Here is a 22021-nt window from a genome sequence, read left to right as displayed (position 1 = left end):
ACTTGTGCAAAAAATGACATTGCATACCAGTTGTGCCATCTATGGAGGTCATCAATACACACAAAAACCTTGTAAGTTAAATTTCTGACTGCAAGTGCAGCAAATCTCTGAGTGCTCTGTCAAACTACATGGCAAGTCCATCCTTACTTTGACAGGTGAAAATATTTATTAGGTGCATTATAAGAATTTCTAGCAAAAAAGAAACACTAAAGAAGGAAGCAAGTGGACAGAAAGACGCTGAACTATCAACTGCGGTTTGAAGGTGAGCAAAGTATGCAGAGAAAAAAGAAATCTTTAAAACGCAAGACCATACTGCTGCGCATGCGTGTTATCGCAAAGCCTGATGTAGGGAGTCCACCTCCTTCTCTGTCATGACGACTGAGGGGATGCTGATAGAATTACTTTCCTCTCACCTTATGAAGAGCCTCATATAATAGCCTACTTCGTTCTTTTTAAACTAACCAAGAACATGTATGGCTTCGACAAGGGGAAAAGGGGGCAGCACTGGCACCTATAGCAATTATCTGCTAAATGTCTTGGGTCCACAATTGCTTCTGTGTTGTACACGTGCACTCTCAGCTTATGGCTTAAGCACTGGCCTGTTTGACCGTGCACTTGCTTGTCCAGCATGGACAGGACAGGGGACACCATCTTCAGGCACAATCTTCAGACAGCGCGAGAGGTCGAGCATGTAGGGCACAACCAAAAGCCGCTTATCAGGCCACGTTGTCACACCTTCGCCTCCTTTTACAGAGAGCTTTACTTCCTTCGTGAGGCTTTCAACACATACCTGAACCATTTCTTGTGGGTAGCCTGGCTTTTTCAAGCATTCCAACTGGCCGGTCACACTGAATTTATTTGGGTTCTCGGGTTTTACATGCCAAAACCATGATTTGATTATGAGGCACGCTGTAGTGGGGGACTCCAGATTAATTTTGACCACCAGAGGATCTTTAATGTGTTCCCAATGCATGGGAAACAGGCGTTTTTGCATTTTGGCCCAATCTAAATGTGGCCACCGCAGCCAGGAGTTGATCCTACAACTTCGTGCTTAGCAGCGCAACATCACAGCCTCGAAGCCACCGCAGCGGGTGGCCGGTCACACTCATGGCTACCTAGTGCCAGCATGATTTTCTAAGAGCGGCCCACAAGCAACTCAGGGTGATCCCTCTTTTTACACTTTCAAATGGGCTGAATCATATCTAAGAATTTCTTTTTTGGAAGCTGGCTGATACATCCAACATACATGCTCGGTATCTAAAATAAGGGAGATGTGAAGAAACTGCAAACGTCCCCCTATTGGCATGTCGTGTGCGAAATTGAGGCCTGAGGAACACCTTTAAAAAATGTCTATGACACTTTCGACCACAGGGATGCAATCTTCAGTATTAGGAGGATTGAAAGCTCATCTATGTGCTAAAGAATCATCTACATACGTAAAAATTTTGATTACTGTGGTTGAGAATCAATGTGCTTGTCACAGCATGCTAAAAAGATATCACTTAAAAGGGGTCACCATGAATAATGAAGGTGGAAGAAAGATGGTGGAAGAAAGAAAGGTGGAAGAAAGAAAGAAGAAGAAAGGGTTAGCATCTCTAAAAAACTATCAATGCTTATCCCCATACTATTTCGAACAGGCACAGGAGAAGAGTCATCAATAGAATCTCTAACAGCGTGAGGGAGGTCGCATTTTGGAATGGAATAGAACAAATCCACCATGTCCATAGAGAAGGCAGGTTTTGGGCCTTTGTCAAAGTTAAAATGTTGCAAGAAGCACCAGAAAGTTTGAACTCATCCACCCTTGTAAGAACTTTCAACATGTTAATTTCGGAGTAAAATATAATTTTTTTAAATTTGAGAAGTTGTAAAACAATTCTCTCTGTAGTAAACAACCATTTGTTTCAACTGGCTGATAGCTATATATCACGAATGTGCATCAGCTAAAAAGCTGCGTCCATTCAACACACAAACTCCTTCAACACACAGCCTTCTCACTTGTGAAATGCTCTGGTATGCAGAGATCATAAAGTGTCGGAGGATACTTATTCTATGTACCAAGTCACACTGTTCTATAATGTGCACCACATGTTTACCTAACCTATGAGCACAACAAGCCTAGTTTCTTATGGCAACTCTGGCATTCAGGCACAGTCAAAAGACAAACAATGGCATTGCTACTTGCAATGTTCTCTCTTTTACACTCTCCAAGCTACATGACCACTGCAAAGGGTCTAAAGAATCCCAAATCATAGGGTTTGTCACGGTAATGCTGCAAATCTACATCTCTGCCACTAAACAAAATGGTAGGAATGACATTTAGCTTTGAAGTTGTGTCAAATTTATCGCATATTTGTTGTTTTCTTAGGCAGCTTTCATTCTGTGAAAAGAGTTGCAATCTTAGCATGGAGCAATATACTGAATCCCTTTAGTCATGTTCATTCGTGGCGTAGCAGAGAATGTAATGGCTGTGCATGCTTTTACCACAGAAGTACATGGAAGGAGCAGTTATTACATTTTGAAGACTGCATGATACACTTTGCGAAGTGTTTAAAACTTTTAGACCTAATACTAACAATTATTACACTGCACCCTTCTTGATATTCAATCAACATAATGTGATATGAAACAGCACTGACTACAGTATATTATACAAGGTTTTTTTTTCTAATATGCAAAGTGCAGTCCAGATACCTGTGACTTTTGGCAATAACTAAACGCTTCAAAAGACAGAATGACAATACTATGGCATTACCAACATAAACATATAGTATCAAACTAAACAATAAAGAATTTTACCCAAAGATGGTCTTCCATTCCAAATGTGACAACAACAGGCAATGAAGCATCAGAATCCTCGATACAGACGACATATTGAATAATGCAGGTGTTTTCCGGAATAATCAAAGCCTGTAAGTGAGAAAAATTGGGTCAGCATGTTCAAGTACCTATGCAATATTGTGCAGTGTAAAAATGCTGCTGTCTGTCCCACATTATAACAATACCATTAAGCAGCATGTCTTGCAATACCAAGTGCAATCAGCAATACCAAAGCAGGTGTGGTGAAACAATCTGAGCAGATATTATTGCGATAGCAATTAGGTATATGGACATTCCAGGTGTATTTCTGCTGTTGCCATTGCCAAAAGTGCAGTCCAAATGATGTTTCATATAAAGTCCAAGGGCAATAACACTATCGCCACGCCGTATGCTGTATGTGGGAGTGGAAGCATGCGTGGGCAGCCGACGATCGTGGCTCAATCTGGCGCATGCAAGGGCGGCATGCTGAGAGGAAACGCGCTGTCTTCTGTTGTGCGAAAGGCCGTGGGGGTAGGGAGGGAGACTATGCAAAAGGGAGGAAAGTGGGAAGGCCGTGCAAGAGGGAGGGGTGGCGGCGTTTTACTCTGGCAGCAACTGCATACTTTGCATGGTTGCGCGTGCCCTATCTTGAAAGCAATTTGCAGACAGCTTATACCTTTGTGCGTGCTGCGTTCTCGCCGCACAGTTTGCGTTAAAGCAACAGACAGCGCAAAGGCCACTTCGCTTGGTGTTGCTGCCGCGCTTCCTCACACCAGCATTTTGACAGTGAGTGCCCACGTTTATCAAGTGTGATACGTGTTCATGTTTGCCTATGCGCCGACAACATGCTTGTTAATTTAGTTAGTAAGCGAATGTTTTCAAGTTTATACGACCGAAAAAACTACTATTCTTACTTTGTATAGCTGTCTACTAACTTTCTATCGCAATCGATGCTTTGCCTTGTGGAAAAAACTACGACTTTTTTTATTAAGAAGGATACTTCAAGTTGCCATTTGGAAAATCATTCAAATGATATCAGCAGTTACGGACATGTCTAACCAGCAGTTACCAATACCATGTTCAGTCTTTTGTCTACTTTAAAGCCACAATGGCAAACATCACACTAACAAAATGCACAATATTTTTCAGAGAAGGAGAAGTAATGCGACAACTAAGGACCTTACCTGAGTGTTTAGGTTCACTGTCAGCCCATTTATGTAGCAATTCTTGCCAACAATCACCTCAGATGCCTCTAGGCAGCAGTTTTTCAACAATGAGTGGCTTCCAATAGCGCATCTACCACTCCTTATAAAGGTATTCATGAGGACAGCATTGTCACCAACTGCTTTTTCATTGACCTACACAGAGCAAAAACATTCAGTTGTACCAACAATAGAAGAATAGGTAAGGCAAAGCATAGAGAAAAGTGTACATCACATTACATATGGCATCAAAATATACTATGTCTTAAATAAAATTGAAAAGAAAGAATGATGGTCATGTGACCAGGCTAGGTTTGCACATGCTGCCATCCATCAGGACTGTTGTTTCTAACTTAAAGGGGCCGTGAACCACATTTTATTGAAGTTGAGAAATGCACTGGAAATTAAATTAAACTATTTCAGAAATACTTTACTGTAAAAAGTTCTTCAATGCGTTCAGCAGAAGCAGAGTTATTGGCAATCAAACATACTTGTGCTCTGCACTGCATAGGGTACAGTGGAGCGGAGTGTGCCCACAACACTTTGACTACTGAATATCATCGAGGAGTGCAGTCCACATTTGATAGTGGATGTTCATGTACACGCGACTATTTCCAATTCTGGTGCTTACAATGCTCAAACATGGTTGTCCTCTGCGAGCTGCAGTGCACTCAGTCAGTGGACTCGTTGCAGCAACCCGCGGTGGCCACGGTATCTATGCTATGTACTTAGCAGACTGCAGCTACATGCAACTGCAGCGTTTGGTTTGCGCACGACAGGGCTAGAGTACGCACTCGTGCTCATATGCTCCTATCTGGTTGTGCTACAGCTTGACCTGCTTGACCTGCGCCAGCTTGACCGACAGATAGTAGCCACATCCAACTTGTGCATTTTGAAGTGCTATCAATAGCTCATTAAGAAGCGAAGTGTGCTAAGTCGTCTAACCAGGAGCGGCCAGGAGTGAGCGTGCGCTAGTAAGCGTGCATGTGGTCTGACCTTAAGTTTCTGGTGGTTAGAGGCTAGTTGAGCATTCAAAACTAGTCGAAATTAGCAAGACCTGATGGCTATGACACCAGTAAGCAGGGTGGCCAAAGTTTAATTCCAACGCAGACGACCAAGGCCGAGTGTGAGCAGACGATAGTCGGCTGCTTTCGGAAGTATGTAATTATTACTGAAATTCAGAAGCACACTTTCACTTACTTCAGCCTGTTGATTAAACTGTGTCAATAAATATACACAGTAACAGTAGGAAAAAGCGGATTGACCCAAACACCCTTTTTGATTGATGTCAGCTATTGGCCAATAGCAGCTGTGCATGAAAATCTGCTATATCACGAAATAAAGCCTCTATAAGAGAGTGAGGAGCAGGCTTCTGTTAACTGAATTTGTTAAAGGTAGGGACCCTTTAACAAATCTGTTGGGTTCCAGGGTTCCAAAAGTGTGTACTTTGCCATTGTATACGTTCATTATGTTAAATAAACTTTCAAACTTTGAAAAAGAGAGCATTTAAGAGAAAAGTGACTTCACTCCGCTTATGAGATCCATGCACCGCGCACAACTGCAAAATTTCGCTGGGAGGTTCACGACAGTATGTGCTATCCGCAGACTGCTTTTTCACCAAGCCCAAAGGCTGGCTCAGAACCCCTTTAATGGAGTGCAGACACTAATGTCTGGGTTCGGACTTTTTTTTTTTTATGCACACCCCCTTGGTGATACCAGTGGCAGATGTCTTATGTGCGAGTGCACAATGAATAAATGTAATATTATGCAATTCCTGCAGATCTCATTTTGGATGTCAATTTTCCAGCAGGAGATTTTGACATGACTTCACAGAGGTTACATGAGCAAAAAATGTGTAACCACTGGCTAGTTAAGTGCTCAAGCCCAATGCCAGTGACTGAACCCCCTTCAGCTTACATAAACATCTAATAAGGCCTCATCCCTACCAAATGAGTTTGCTTAAGGAGCTTATTGGCAACATGCCCTGCCCAATGGCACCTTTTGGAGCACAAAGACACCCAACAGTATATGTTTTTGTACATAAAGATGATGTCACAATGGTGAAAATTTCAACAGGTCTGGCATTTTCAGCCAGCTGGGGTTTGCAAACTTCGAAACAAAATAAGACACCTTTTAAATGTTTCTCATCAGTCATATTTACTAACCTATGCAGTCCTTGGAAGCCTGCAAAGTGCATGCAACAATGAAAATTTGTGTGCACATTAATTTTACAACAGCACATGTTGAAGTAACAATAACGACAAAAAATCTATAGTAGCGGTAGAAGACAAATGACACTGCAGACAGCACTCCATGTGGCATAATACAGGGTGTTTTGGAAAATGTGTTCACAATTACTTAAAGATAGGGAAGATGCAATAATTAGGTGAATTCCTTGGGCTTACTTCTACAACAGAAACATACATCTTAGAATTATTATAGGTAATAATTGGACAAGTAATTATGAAAATTTGACTAACTTTCTAACCCAAAAAATCAAATGACTGATCCTAATGCAAGACTTAAGCCCATGACCAGAGAAGTTCATAACCAGTTCCAGCCATGCAAAAGGCTGATGTGGCTAATCTCTGCAGCATAATGCCAGCCTATTACACCCATAAAACAGATACCGAACTGCCAAAGAGCACAACTGTCATGCACTTAGCAGACGTGTATGAATGACATGTCTGCTTATACCTCCCTGTCAAGCAAGCATAAGTAAGCATCCTCATTAGGCCATGACATTGTGGCTTAATAAGGAAAGAAGGGGGCTAATACTTCAATGGCTGAATGATTCAAACCATATTTAAAATATCTCTCTATATTTCAAAAACCACTGTGTATAGAAAAAACGACCTGGAAGGCAATTATCCAATTTCAAGCAACACTAGGCGTCCCAGTAAAGAGATATTGAAACCTCTCAAATGCTGCATTATTTTCCAAGTTTGACATCATGAAAAGAATGCTAAATATGAGACAGAGCGCTGTTAACAATGAAAATAGTGCATCAGCTACTGCAAAGGGTAAACATAAGGTTATGCAGCCATAACTTCTCACTGACACTGTCTAGTACATTCCTTGCAGAGGATTTTAAGATGATGAAATATAACAGAATCACCACATTGTGTACGTGTCTGCCTGTCATTAAAGCAATGGCATTTTTGCCACACACAACTACAGCCAGCTTTTAACTGCTGCTAGCAGCCTAGTGGAACTGCTCCTACATGTGTGGCATTTATAACAAAGTGATGTTATTCATTGTTCCCACAAATCTCACACACAGTTCAGAGATAAGATTCAAGGGTTTCAGGCCATGTTTTGTCTGAGCTCAAAGTTCAAAACAACTCACTTGAAATATGGTTTAAATTGCAATGTTAGATGCACAAGTTCAGCCTCTGCTGACTACCCAGGAAACCTTATGTACTGCATTTAGTTTGGCAAAAGGTAATTACTGACACCAGTAGATAGGTGCATGAACCTACTTCCAAAAAAGCATGAAGCAAGTCGCTGTTAGCACGGTTTATGTGAAAGTCGGAATGTTGACGGGCAGTAGTTTCATTGGACAAATAGTGGTGACTTGGCTGGCCTTCCAAAACATCTGAAGGGATGAAAGAATAGCGATAATTAAAGACTGAATCAAACAAAGCTTGTACATAGTCATGCACATTACAAAAAAAAAATGCTGTAAAACCCAAAAATCTACTTTGCTTTAGAGGGAAGAAAGCTGGATATTATTTAGACAATGCACCGGAGTAGTGAAGTAACACAAGGCAGTTCCACAGAACAGGTAATACTGATCCTTCATCACAGAAGTTCTCTACATTTCAGCTCTCAGCAATGCTTAAGTAGAATGGTCTGATTGCAACATGGAAAGATCTCAGCTGCAACAGTAAGCTGCCGAAGCTAGTGCACTCAAGGCCCATATTATCTGCACATAAAAAACTTCACTGCTACCAGAAGAACTCTTGAATAACATTATCCCACAATCTGAAGAAGCATGCAGCTCATATGAAATAGCAGACATGTATTGTCTTCTGTTACCATCCATTTGAAAGCTTATCATGCAAGACATGCCCAGTTAGCGAGCCCTAAATGAGATGGCCTTTAGTGAGTTTGACTTCACTCCTGGCACATGTGTACATATATACAAGGTCTGTCTGAAAAGTTACAGGACTAGGTCTGTTTTGTGGGCTATGTGTAAAACAAGGGTACGATTCTTAATTAATCAAGTACCGTGATGTCTTGGCAGTGTGCAACTATAATTTCAGTTTCTGCAACCATTTGAGTTCTTATAATATAAATTTATTTATACAGCCTTGTCCTTGCACGCCATTTTGCTACGAGACCTGAGGAATGGGCCATGAACAAATGAACAAGCAACGAATCAAGCTGAATTTGTTGTGCAGTTGACGTAGACTGCATTAGAAGATCTTCACATGCTTTGGCAAATGTATGCAGATTATGCCATGTCAAGCACACATATCTGAGTCATACAAGAGGTTCAAAGAGGGGCGTGAGAGTGGAAGATGACTCCAGGAGCAGGAAGCTATGGACAAGCAGGACTGACAGTAGTGTCAAATGGGCGAGGCATCATCCACAGTGAGTTCTTGCCACAGAGACAGACTCTTCTTCTGTTCCTTTAACATCTAGAATCCCCAGGGCAGCATACTTGGTCCCCTACTTTTCTTAACTTTTATAAATGATCTACCTAAATGTGTCTCATCTCAAATTTGATTATTCGCAGATGATAGTGTTATATATCGTAATATTAATACAGTAATGATGCTGACCGCCTTTCCCTACAAACTGATCTTGATGCGGTGACCGCTTGGTGCTCCTCGTGGCTAGTGTCTTTATATATGTCAAAAACCAAGCTAATGTCATTTACCAACCTTTTCACTCGACTTCCTACTGCCTACTTTTTCAATAATGCCAGCGTAGAACTTGCGACAACTTGCAAGTATCTTGGCCTTCATCTCCAGTCTGATTTCACTTGGCATTACTATATTAACACAGTCTTAGCATCAGCTAACCGAGCATTCGGTCTTCTTAAGCGTAACCTCAAGCACGCACCTTCACACTTAAAGAACTTGCTTATATCACGCTGATCCGCCAAAAATTGAATATGCTTCTGCCATACGGGATCCCGATCAAGCATACATTATCAACAACATTGAATTTCTGCAAAACCGTGCTGTTCGCTTCATCTTTTCTGATTATTCACACTTCACCAGCATCACATCATTAAACAACATGCCGAGTTGGAACCACTATCAAGTCGACGCCAGTTTGCTCACCTAACCTTATTTCATAAACTTTATCACCATTCCCCGCTTCACGATTACTTCTTTTCGCTACTCCCTGCCATCTTCCCGTGCCGTCACCATGCTAACAAAGTAAAACACACAACGTGCCGCTCATCGCTCTACGCAAGATCATTCATTCCTCGCACAATAATAGAATGTAATAACCTACCATCACGCATAGCTACTGAAGTTAACTTACCATCTTTTCAATCCTTGTTGCAAGAAAACGGTTAGTGGTAGCAGATTAGTTATTACTTATTGTTATATGTACATATTAACATATTGTGTAAAAAAGCTCTTGTGTTTTAAGGAATTAGTGCATATACCCCCTGTTCATATCTATTTATTTTATGTTCCTTGTGTGTGGTGTTTATTTCATGTAGTTTTATTTCTTGTGTACATTTCATGTTTGTGTCCCCTCCCCATGTAATACCCTTGCATGAGGGCCCTTAGGGGTAATGTAAATAAATAAATGAAAAAATAAATAAATTATCCAACAGGTCTACACAAGATTCTGCAGCGTTTGCGTCACTGCACTGCTCAGAATTTTTGTGTTGTTTGGCTTTGTGATAACATGTATGCAACTATTTGTGTACTGCACCGCATTTTGCAGCTTAGTGAATGTGTGCCTGCTTATCAAGATGCTTCTTCTTAACTAAGAAAGTAAGAATATGTTTCAGCGCCATAACGCATATGCAGAAGCCACACTTCTACAATGAAAATTTTATATGCTCAGCCTCACCCACACTCTCCCACCCAAGCGGCCCTGAAGACCACCACCACGTGACCCGCGTGACCAGGAATTACACAGCCTACTTGATCACCCCTGCTTTGATTGCACTATCTTTGGCATCACCCCAGTTTACTTGGTGACAAACAGACCAAGCAGAACCACCAAACTTCAGGGAGGTAGGCAAAGAAAGGTATGATTCAATAAAATAATTATGTGCTTAGAAGGCAAACATTTGTTGCAGTAAGGATATTTTGGTACCATTTGTTGTTTCATGGCATAATTCTGCAAAGAACAGAGCTGGTCATTGGCACATCATTGGGTCAGTACAGATTTGCACGTAAGCCAATTCTTCTGCCTTGTGACCGCTTCCTCATCATATACTCAGTAACATAGCCACATACTCATGCCCAACCCCCAGGTAGCAGACAAAGAAGTTTCACGAAATTGTGCACCTTGTATCCCAACTGCCATGCCATCTTGATAGCTACAATTCATACAATACAGTGCACAATATCTTCTGATATATAAAGCAAGCAGGAAATTTAAGAAAACAATGTGGTGACTCACAAGCTTTTAGGGTGTATGATGACAGTTCATTCCAAACAAGATTTCGAGCCCTCTGGGCCATAGTTCTTTTCTCAAGACTAAATCTTTTGTCATAGCAGCGACCATGCTGGCCACTAACAAAGGAGTCTTGCGAGACATCTTCTGCCATGGCAACCAGCAGATCAAAAAACAATGACATCTGAAAAGCAAGACATGACTGAAACTGAATACTACTCTTACATTTTGTGAACTATTCTATATAAACAATACTTTATACTCTTAGCATTTACAATAAGAACAGCACCAGAAGAAAATATCTATGCTGCAACTTTTCATTTCCTTAGAAGTTTGAACAGCTCATAGAATACATCAGTTGTCTCCACTAGCAAAGTAGTTTTGCACTGCAAATTTGAACTAATGAAGCTTTTACACATCACACATACTGATGGGGTTTAATGTTCCAGAGCAATACACAGATATCAAAGATAGCATGGTGGGCTCCAGAATAATTCTGACCATGGACCTGGGATCTTTTAGGGCACTACCCAAGGCATGGTACACAAGTGTTCTTGTATTCCTCCTCCCCCTCATCAAAGTGCGGAAGCCATTGCTGGTAATAGAACCCATGACCTCATGTTCAGCAGCACAATGCTATAACCACCAGGTCACTTCAGTGGACTGCACACACACTTAGACAGCCTCCATGGCAGGAGCTACATGGAATTACTAGCAAGAAGTGTGCCTCTTGCTTGCTCTCTGGCACAAAGCGTACTGCCTGTGGCAATCAGCACTCTATTCGAAATTGCTGTTCTTCATTGGTGTGGTGCAATACTGGGCACACTCTATGCATGCAAACTCCCAAGCAACCTCGGAAGGATAATCGACAACTGCCATTGATAAAAAATAAATAATAAATTAATATTCAATGTGAAGAACAGCTGTGGGATTAAAAGGGGACATTTTAGCACAGCCTGATGTGCAAACACTACAGCAACATGCAGTTGCACAAGGCTACTTGTATGGACAAGCAATACTGTAATGTATTGCCTACTATGCTAAAATGTTCTGAAAGACTACTGTGCACTGTCCTGAAAGACCAGCTGCATGCACTACGGCAGCTGCATTTGCACGGATAAGGACACTCAAGCATGAAATGAGACAAATGGGTTGGGTCTTTGGGTTGTCCTGTGATGACACGTTCATCCTTCTTCATTTGCTCTCGCTTCCTTACACACTAGTTTTCGCACATCTGCAATTTACTGACAAACATAAGAAGCTGGCTTTCCTGCACAGCCGGGTATATAGTGGCTCAGAATAGTGTGTAATGAAAGAGAAATAAGGAATTAAAGAAATATCTAGCATTATATTTTTGGAGGATAGTTTCAAACGTAACATGAAGTGCTGTTTAAACTAACAATTTCCCAAAATATTCTTGCACATCTCAACGCACACACACACAGCAGGCTGTTATGTGGGTGACCATGAGCAGTGCAACAACTCTCAAGCTACCCCAATTTCTAAGTACCACACAAGCTTTGATATAAACAACTTAAATGTGAAACACACACAGATACACACACACATAGATGTGTGTACATGCGTGCATGTGTGTGTCTGTGCAGTCCCAAATGCAAATGCAAAGGAGACACCAACTTGCATTGGCTCAGCACCACTGTCAACACCCATGTATGTGCAACAGTCCAAGGGAGATATGGAGTGCAGTGCTAGAAGACTCTCAGCCAGCTCAGAAGAGAAAAATACCATGCCAGACACCTGGGAAAATGACACAATCATACTTTTAGCCTCCACACCTTTTAAAAAAAAAAGAAAAGATCCTTTCGTCTAGGAACACAATAAAAAAGGTATATGCACATTATCCGATTTGATTTACAGGCTTTGAAATTCCAAATCAAGACGGACATCATGGTAGACAGCACTGAATTATTAGCCTACAAGCAGTTTTGGGTTCTGATGAAATATCAGCTTGTATGCCAATCTGCAGCAGTGAAGCGGCACTGTTACTTTTCATGAATACTCTGGTTCCTGTGCTCATTTGCATAATATGTTTCTCAATAAGTGATGATGACCATCTAGAGTCACATGTATACATTAATTAAAGCAAAAGGATAGAACTAAAATAACCTTTTAAATGTACTAAAAGACAATGAACTGAGTTGTAATCAAACACCCAAGATTAGATGCAAATGTGGAAGGCTGTAGAAATGTTGAAAAATGTTGATAAATACGCCTTGCTATCTAGCAACTTTTCATTTTCAACATATGCACCAATAACACTTTTATTACTCAAGAAATTAGATCCAAATGGGATTCAAAATAGATAGCATAGTAAAAATCAAACTTGATCACAGTAAACTTTGGATAGAAAAAGGAAATTTCAACTGAGATATATCAGAAAAAAACTTACAACAAGAACTGTGCCATCAGAACGTGTGTAGTTATGCAAGGCTTCTAATGTTCCACAATACAAGATGCTTGAAACGATGCCCTGAAAGAAGAAGAATGGATAGTGCAACAGTACAGAATGCAGCTTTCAAAGGGCATTAAGGTACCATACCATAAAACATGATACATAATGCTTTTCTTGGTGAAGATGTACAAGCATTGTAGATCGCATTAACTTTCTCTACTGGCTAAACTTGAAAATACAAAGACATAAGTTGAAATTGAGATGTGTTGCATAGTAGATAAGCAATGTCTATTGATTGATTGATTGATTGATTGATTGATTGACTGGTATTTAAAAAATTTTTTTTTTTGCACAAGGGCCAGAGATGGCCAAAAAGCACCATGACACTTGGTGATGAATGGCAATGTGCTGTTCTTCAATGAGGAGATGAGTTGCAAATGGTGGGTGCGAGATGGCTGTATATCGGTCTAAAACATTAGTTGTAAATGGCGTAAGATATCTATTACTATAATGTCCTTGAACAGTGAGTGCTATGGCTATAAAAGTATGTTATGGAGGATCAACTACTAAAATGTGTTAATGATAGCAGCACTAGTGCCTCAGCAGAGTTCTGCAGCACAAGGGCTGCGAGGCATGTGCTCTGTAAGTGACTACACTGCAGCTACAGCCTCCAAGGAGAGGCTGTGTTGCAAATAGTCTGGACAAATGATTTATATCATACTCATTTCTGCTAGGAACTTTAATACTATTATAATATTAAAGAGAAGGTCAGTGCTTAAAAAGGACGCTGGGTGCAGAGGTACATTATGACGGTAGAAGGAAGGGAAGTACTTTTTTCTCTCTTGTTCTACTAATGGGCACTGAATAACATAAAGGACTGTAAGTCTATCGCCATACCTACTACATGTTGGAGGGTTAGTTCCAGTTAGAAGATAGGAGAGAGTACGGTAGGTGTGCCCAATTCTTAATCTACAAAGCAGTACTTCCTGGTGCCTAGTTGTTTTCTCAAAGATCCAGTTCCATATTTTTTTTGTGATTATGTGGAGTCTGTTGGGCCCCTGAATGTCCCACTGCCCGTGCCAATATTTCTGTAGCTTATGTCGTAAAAATGGCTTACGGTCTGTGGTCAGTATAGGTATATTTATGTTTGCATCATAAAAAGCTACAGATGTAGCATTTTTGTCAGCAGCTACGTTGCCCTCTAGGCCTCTGTGGACATGCACCCAACAAAGAACAATTATTTGTTTGGACTTATACGCTGAGCACACAAGGTTGTAGAGCTCAAATTTCATAGACTCGTTATACTGCTAACAACACTCAATGTGCCTGTGAATATCATAGTCTTTATTATACTAGTTTGCCTTATATGTTCAACAGCATAAAGGATTGGACATGCCTCCGCTGTGAAAATGCTTGTGTGCGGATTTAATGCACTGGAGGTTGAAAATGACAGATGAAATGAGCTGCATAAGCCACTCCATTGGCAGACTTGGAAGCATCTGTACAAAATTCTGCGCAAGAGTACTGTGCCTGAAGTTCAAGGAAGTATGAATGTATATGTGCCTCAGGTGCATGTTTTGATATTGCGACAAAAGACATATCACACTGGATAGTCTGCCATTCCCAAGGTGCTGCAAGAAGAGTGGGAATCGTTAGGACAGTTTCTTGATAGGGAATGCATTTATCCTGCCAGTTCTTCCAAGCGTACAGACAGAGGAGCCCGAACAGATGGGTGGTTACGGTGAAGTGTGGCAGAAGGCAAATTGAGCCCATTTGAGTGACACGAATGTTTGTTATCCGATTTACACTTTTTCAAGTACGACAAGCTTAGATATGTTTTGCGTAAGTGTGAGGACCATTCATTGGCCTTGACGTACAGGCTTTCCACAGGGCTTGTCCTAAAAGCACCTGTTGCCTGGCGTACACCGAGGTCGTGGAGTGGGTCGAGGATTTTTAGAGCACTCTCTGTTGCAGAAAGGCACACCACAGCTCCGCAGCCGAGGCGTGAGCGCTCTTATACTGGCCAAGCAGACACCTCCTGTCAATGCCCCAGGTTGTTCAAGACAGCAGCTTAAGTAGGTTCATAGCCTTCAGGCACTTCACTTTAAGCTATTTCAAGTGGCGAATAAAAAGTTTTCTCTTTTTTTGCTTAATCTGCTTTTTCGGACACTTGTTTATTCGGGCATTTCCGCAGTCCCCGTCAGGCCCGAATAAACGGTCGGTGACTGTATACAGTATGTCTTTGTTATCACGCTGGTTTTGAGACGTACATGTATAACATTTTCTTCTTTCCATCCATTCAGGAGTTCTTCGTCAGTCAAATCTGTGAGGTCATCGTCCAAAACCACACCTTTGTCGCTGTTTATTGTTTGGTGTGCACTAACAGATATAGGTTTGTCTCCAAATGCCACAAGTTTTGTCAGTTTCCCATACTGCGTCTTGTCTTGTACTTCGATCAGCCGTGATACAAGACAAGCCTACAGGTCCCTACTTGCTATCTTGGTGGCTTTGTAGACACTTCCAATGGTCTCCGTGAGGTATTTCGATACCAGGAAGGGTGAAATGTTTCTCCCTTTCTTGTCAGTGTTCTCATAGTGAATCAAGTGATACTTAATAAGGAATGTCTTTTTTTCTTCATGAACAATTCAAAGGTGCATTGGTACATTCCCTTTTCTAGGGACAATTAGGTGAGAAGGGGTTTGAGGGTCCCATGGAGTGTGTCGTTTCTTCGGTATCAATGACAGTCACCTACCACCGAGCTCAATGAAGGGACATGGAGAGATTGTGGTGAAGCAAGCCCTGCCGTACCAACTGCACATTGTTACTATAACCACATATGTTATAACCAAGGTAAATCATAGCCCACCAGGTTAACCCTTGCCATCAGGAATGTTGGAAGTAAATGGAAGAAAAAACAGGAAACATTAAAAGTGAGAGAGGAAGACAAACATTGAAGAGGAGGACAGGGAAAGGCGACTACCAATTTCCCCCGGATGGGTCAGTCCGGGGGTGCCGTCTACGTGAAGGAGAGGCAAAAGGGGTGGGTTGCCTCCAACGAGGGGCCTTAAAGTTAAAGGTCCGAGCACTCAGCATTGGTTCAACCCCAGGATCCCTATTTCCTTGGACACGGCTAAGTTGCATATGGCAACATGCAGGAGAGTCCAACCCCATGTGCTTGGGTCCATGGTGTCACATAACACAAAACGCCTGCCGTCACAGATGCCCCATGACATAGGTAATGTTTTGCAGCAAAATATGGCGTGTCTATAAAGAAGTTCATTTATATATAACTGTAAAGAGCTGCCAAGATAATGGAAGCCTATTTAGCTTCACACATTTGTGCAACTTCTGCAATGAGTTCAGAAATTTGCACAAAATGAGAAGACGTGAGACTACAGACTACATAGCCTTATGTTGATACAGGTGCCTGAACTGTCAAATGCATTCCTTTACTGACCAAAAATGTCTGCTTCTATTGTATATATTGCCCCATTAAATGCATTTTGCAGTTTACAAATATATAGTTTGTGTTGGCACTGCCTTCACACAGACAGGAGGGTAAAATCTTCAACACATGTCCTCAACATGTGGCGACCATGCATCAGTGCTGTTGTAGCCTCCTAAGCACTTCTCATTTTAAGACATTAAATAACAAGAGCTGCTTTTATGGCAAGTGTACACACTGAAACAGTCATATGTACAAAAAATTTAAAGAAACATACTTCACTGTTCACCTTGACAGCACCATGACCTGCAGCATACAGGGGATCACAAGCAGAGCAAATAAGCAGACAGTCTTTGACCCATGGCCAGTTGATGGCTGCAAAGCAAGAACTCTCTAGTAAAACTGTGTTCTAAGAAATGCTGTTTAAGCACATCAGTTTGAAGCAAGTAGACACTTTCGCACAGGGCATTCTTATGTCTGGTGTGAAAAGGAACAGTGGAAAAAAAAGAAAGGAGACTTGAACCCCCGCATCAATACTACAAACAAGAAATATTGCTCAAATCTTGGAACATATGAAGCAGCAAAGTGGACCTCAATAGTTATATTTTCCTCAGATATAAAAACACTTACCAATAAAATTGTTTTAGCGAAACTCAACTTGCAGCAAGGCACACTGAATACATGCAAAAGTGCTGAAACGAACATACTTTATAACAATTCGGTGCAGCAGCTCATTGGCTGTGGGAGGTCTCTCATAGCCCCTTTTTTGAGACATTAAAATCAATCAATCAATCAATCTTGACAGCTCATCGTCACAAAAAAGGCAAGAGAGTTGTGTGAGGGCAATTCATTTAACTCAAACTGCATTACCATGGAACATTTCAGCTACAAAATTCAGCACCTTGCATGAATAGCCGATATAGAGATGAGCTGATAAATTTTGCTGGCCTTTCCCTTCCTCACTACTCACTAGAGGATTGGACAAGCAAGCCTTTCTAAAAAACTTTCCTGAATAAGATGTTTGCTCAATAAATCAACAATAATAGATACAGTCAAAACACCACCTCAGTCTAGCAAAATGCATTTAACAGTATTCAAAAGGTCGTTCAGTCATTCAATAACTATGGCAGCATAGTGATGACATTTAGAGCTGAGAGAATGGCATACATAGCAAGCAAAACTTGAAGATAACATCCAAAAGGAATAAGAAAAATGCTGCTACAAAAAGATTGTCATACCAATATTCCTGCAGGTCAAAATCATGTCAGTGCTGCAGACCCAAACTCCTGGAGGACCATTTTCTTGCATCTGAGTCAGAAAAGTACAATGAGCCCGTCATACATTAGGAAGAAAAACAAACTCAGTCACTGTAATGCATAATAGAAACTTTACATAATTTGTAAGTGCACTTTTCTGCACTGTACATTTGACCAACTAATGGCAGTACCGGTCATTGTCCAAATGAAGATGAAGTACTAGCTGTAGATGCTTGAGCCTGTCTCTTGCACATAGTTTTATCATGAAAGCCAAATCTACATTTTTGATCTCATTATACAAGCAAACTGTACTTGTACACGCTGTTTGAAAAAATGGCTACACCACGATTAGTTGGGCAAACTAGTGCTAAGCTAGCTTCGCAATAATGAAAAGGATCTATTGAGTCCCATAACAAGCTGTAGTTAATCCTTCTATAGATCATATGAAAGGACAAACTTATTTATCTCCAATTACTACATACTGCAAAAAACCGAACACAGGGAGAACCACATTGTCTTGTTCCGTCATGTCTTTCAGATCGAGCCTTGATGACTAAACAAGTTTTGTGACAGGTGACTAATAATAATAATAACAATAATAATAATAATAATAATAATAATAATAATAATAATAATAATAATAATAATAATAACAATAACACAGTAAACTTTGATTAATTCAATCTTGGTTGGATACACAGAATGAGTACGAGTTACCAAGTAAAATTAAAGGGCATCTTAACATTTTTTCATCAAAGTGCACCTTTACTCAATAGAGAAAAAAAACTCTTGGTGGGGTTCTGTGATAAAATAATGAAATCTACACTGTGGAAATGATCTTGCAAGACTGTGATATCACCTTATATGTTCTTAGTTTATGAAGAACTGTACTGGGCAGTGAAATATAGCAAGGTGGAAAGTTGGGCAAGCTGGTTGACATTCGTGTTGCTCACAGCACAACAGGAAGGCAAGCAGACAGAAAAAGGATGAACGCACTCTTGCGTCTTTATTCTGTGTGCTTACACTGCTGTACTGCAAGTGAAAAGCATTAAGACATACTGTTAACATTTCAGATGGGACACTAAAGACTACCCCAAGCAGAAGCTGGGTGTTTCATTAAGAGGGCCAGTGAAGAGCCATTATGTAGAAAGGCATGATAGGGGCTGAGATAGTGGCATTTGGTCATTTGAAGCATATGTCAGTTGCTGTTGCACTGAACAACTCAGAAGGCTGCCTTGCATTATATGACACACATTAAACCTTTCAGGTGCCAATTAAATGCACCCACTGAAAATTATGTCTCACCTCATTTCTTGCATTTTCAGAATTATAAATAGTGAATCGCTGCTGAAAGAATTAAAAGTGTTTAATTCTTTAGTGAGTTTTGTCAAGTTTAGCGAATGTGGACTCCATGCAAGAACTCTCTACACGAACGTGAGACATGACAACATCAACTATTTCACATCTAGGGTACATGAAAAGCACCTATCTAGCCACTTGAAAAATGTGCCTGATGTAAAACACTGCGAAAAACAATGAAAGAAGTCAACCCACTGCCTGACAACATACCAATACTGAGAGCAAACAACCAGCTGTCTATCTTCGAACTTGATTTATTGAAACACTGTACGTTTATTATTCAAGCTTGCAGAATCATTCCAATCATAAGTGTTTTAAGATATATGCAACACACTTTAAATATCATTATTTTCATCAGTACTTTTACTTTTGATGCACTACTTTAGCATTCAAAATTGTGCGCATAGCACCTGAAGTGGTTAATGCTGTAATGTAATTTGATTGCAATAAACTGTGAATCACCATTCCTACTACCATAATGTACCTCAATGCACCTATTCAGGGTTTAAGAAATCTTTTGCACATATACTGTCGCAACATCGTTTTCACAAAGTGTGATCCGACTATACTCAACAGCAAGCACAAGGTAACTGTGTACCTGAGAAGTAATGCTCAATAGATTCTCCAGGTTGGTAGAATGACCATTAATTTGGTCAATGGAAGCAGCATGAATTCCTGGTAGACTCATGAAAGCCTTTCCACATGGTTCCAGAGCATACTCTCTGCCCTGCAGAGTTATAAACACACATGAACAGATATTTGATAGTTCTGTCAATGGTGTATATCAGCTTTTGAAGAAACTATGCAGATTTCATGAACTGTAGGAATCAATGATATGCAAAGTATTGTGTAGATAGCTGGCTATCTAGCATCACTTGGGGTTCCACAAAATGTTATCAGATCGTGCAATGTGTCTTTGTAAGGTGAGCAACTGTGTGCATGACATGAGTGTGTGTGTGTGCAATGACAACAGTTAGGCAATGGCACAACAACAATAGCTTGATGGTGACGATAGCAACGATGATGGCATGACAATGATTTGCTGTATTCCAGCAAAGGAACATTACAACCTCTTCCATTATGACATGGGACAATCCTAAAGGCGGTACAATGTCACATAGCATCTCGAAGTGTTAGTTGCCATCAGGGAAGGATGGGGAAAACTGGTGCACTTTTGCTCTTATAGGATACTTCTTTTTATGCTACGTAACATACATGATGGACTGTGGTAAGGTTGACAATAATTCACAAATGCCATTCCAGCATCTACGGCCCATAGGAAACTGGCATGTGTGCACATGCTCTATGTTTTCTGAGCAAACTATGGCTATGCAACATGACGCATGCACCAATGTGCTCAAAGCGCTAGTTGGCACGAGACAAGTATACATCCGTCTGCGGTGTAATGGGTAGAGCATCGGGCTATAGCGCTTGGGGAGGCCAGTTCAAATTCCACTATCAGACAGGAACATACCGCAACGTGGCTGGCATTAGGCAAAGAATGCTTTGCATTAAAAAATGGAAGCTCAGAATGGTTATACACCAAACTCAGCTCTCTCACCCTCTCCCTTTTTAGGAAAAGCAAGCGTCTAGAATGTATGCTAGTATAAAGCCAAAATGAAACAAAAGGGCCCACTCCAACTGGATTCAATCGATGGCCAGGGTAAGGATGATGCTGTTCCAGTTCTTCACTCAGTTTCTACAACAATGGATAATAAGAAAAAAGTAACATTAAAGGGGATGAATAGTTCCAGTGTTGTTGAGCTCAAGCCCTTTTATATTCCCTTCAGTGGGCAAAAGTGAGATGACATGCATGTGTGTACTTCAAGTTATTGCCATATTATATTAGCCTGAGAATGTTTTCAAGTTATTTCTACATGAATTTTACCATATAAAATATACATACACAAGTCAAACCATACAGTGAAACTTTGTATTGCAAAGATTCTGTTCCGATTCTTTTCCGTTTTGCATTTTATCAGTGGTCCAAGTGATGCTCTGCTTGATTTATAAATACTATGATTGGCCGGTCATAAATGATAACGAAGAAATAGAATTGAGCGAAAAGAGTTGTAACATTATAACGGCCCCTGAAAAGTTATGATAATAATGTCATGTTGTAAATTTAACATTACATAAAGATATCTTACGTGATGCAGTATCAAAATCCGGCTTTTTTCAAGTACATCAGGGTACACTACCTGTAAGCAAATAGCAACATGAACAAGATTAACAGCAAGATCTTGCTACTGGGCTAAGACACAGTAGTTAGAAATAACTGTTGAACCCATGTCAAGAATACGGTGTGGCCAAGTCCACCAGCTGGAATGTACTCGCCACGCTCCCTTTTGTGCACGTAGTTGCAGGCAGTGGCAAGGCGTTCACACTTATTGCGCTACTACCACACCTTACTTGTTGACAAAACAATTGAAAATTTTCCGTTAGTTAATTGTCATTGTAACACTGCAAGTTCTCCAAAAATTACAACAGAAACGTGAAAGCTCCTGCACCGAAGCAACCATATGCATAAAATCGCTACCAGTTGGTGTGACACTCAACAGGGCAGTGCTAAGGCTAGGGTTCATTTTTATCAAGAGAATATTTCAGCGTGCGATTGCCTGTGTACGGTATTTAACTGGAAGCTAGTAGATAGTAGCTCATAATTTATTCGAGGAACACCGCACCACAATAATGCATAAACTCTGTACAACAGTGTCCACGTTTAGTAATTGACTTACTGTATATCCATTATGTGCACTCAAATATTCTGTAACTACGAGGAGTGCATTCAACGTAGCAGCTCCGCTGCCGATGTTACTTGCAGGGTCCTCGACCGTGAGTATCTTGACTGATTTAGAAATGATGTTCCGAGCTTGAAGTATGCGGAGTTCTGGAATGGATGCAAATGAAGCTCCACGTCTGCATATCAATGCAAGTGGCAACAAACACA

General features: G+C 40.7%; 1 protein-coding gene across 1 annotated transcript in view; it reads right to left on the bottom strand.

Moving 5' to 3' along the window:
- The window catches only part of LOC135915995 (L-fucose kinase-like), a 73117-nt gene that overhangs the window by 50811 nt on the left and 285 nt on the right, over positions 1–22021 (bottom strand). Inside the window, exons 2-12 of the mRNA XM_065449191.1 lie at positions 21810–21961; positions 21222–21272; positions 19670–19798; positions 17695–17764; positions 16734–16831; positions 13009–13089; positions 12237–12356; positions 10605–10782; positions 7481–7596; positions 3981–4154; positions 2797–2907 (exon numbers count right to left, since the gene is read on the bottom strand). Of these exons, the coding sequence (XP_065305263.1) occupies positions 2797–2907; positions 3981–4154; positions 7481–7596; positions 10605–10782; positions 12237–12356; positions 13009–13089; positions 16734–16831; positions 17695–17764; positions 19670–19798; positions 21222–21272; positions 21810–21961 (1280 nt within the window). The remainder of the gene's footprint in view (positions 1–2796; positions 2908–3980; positions 4155–7480; positions 7597–10604; positions 10783–12236; positions 12357–13008; positions 13090–16733; positions 16832–17694; positions 17765–19669; positions 19799–21221; positions 21273–21809; positions 21962–22021) is intronic.

This window comes from Dermacentor albipictus, chromosome 1 (genome assembly GCF_038994185.2).
Source record: "Dermacentor albipictus isolate Rhodes 1998 colony chromosome 1, USDA_Dalb.pri_finalv2, whole genome shotgun sequence".
Classification (NCBI taxonomy): domain Eukaryota; kingdom Metazoa; phylum Arthropoda; class Arachnida; order Ixodida; family Ixodidae; genus Dermacentor; species Dermacentor albipictus.
Note: the sequence above shows the minus strand (reverse complement) of the source record. Positions and strands in the feature narration are given on the sequence as shown.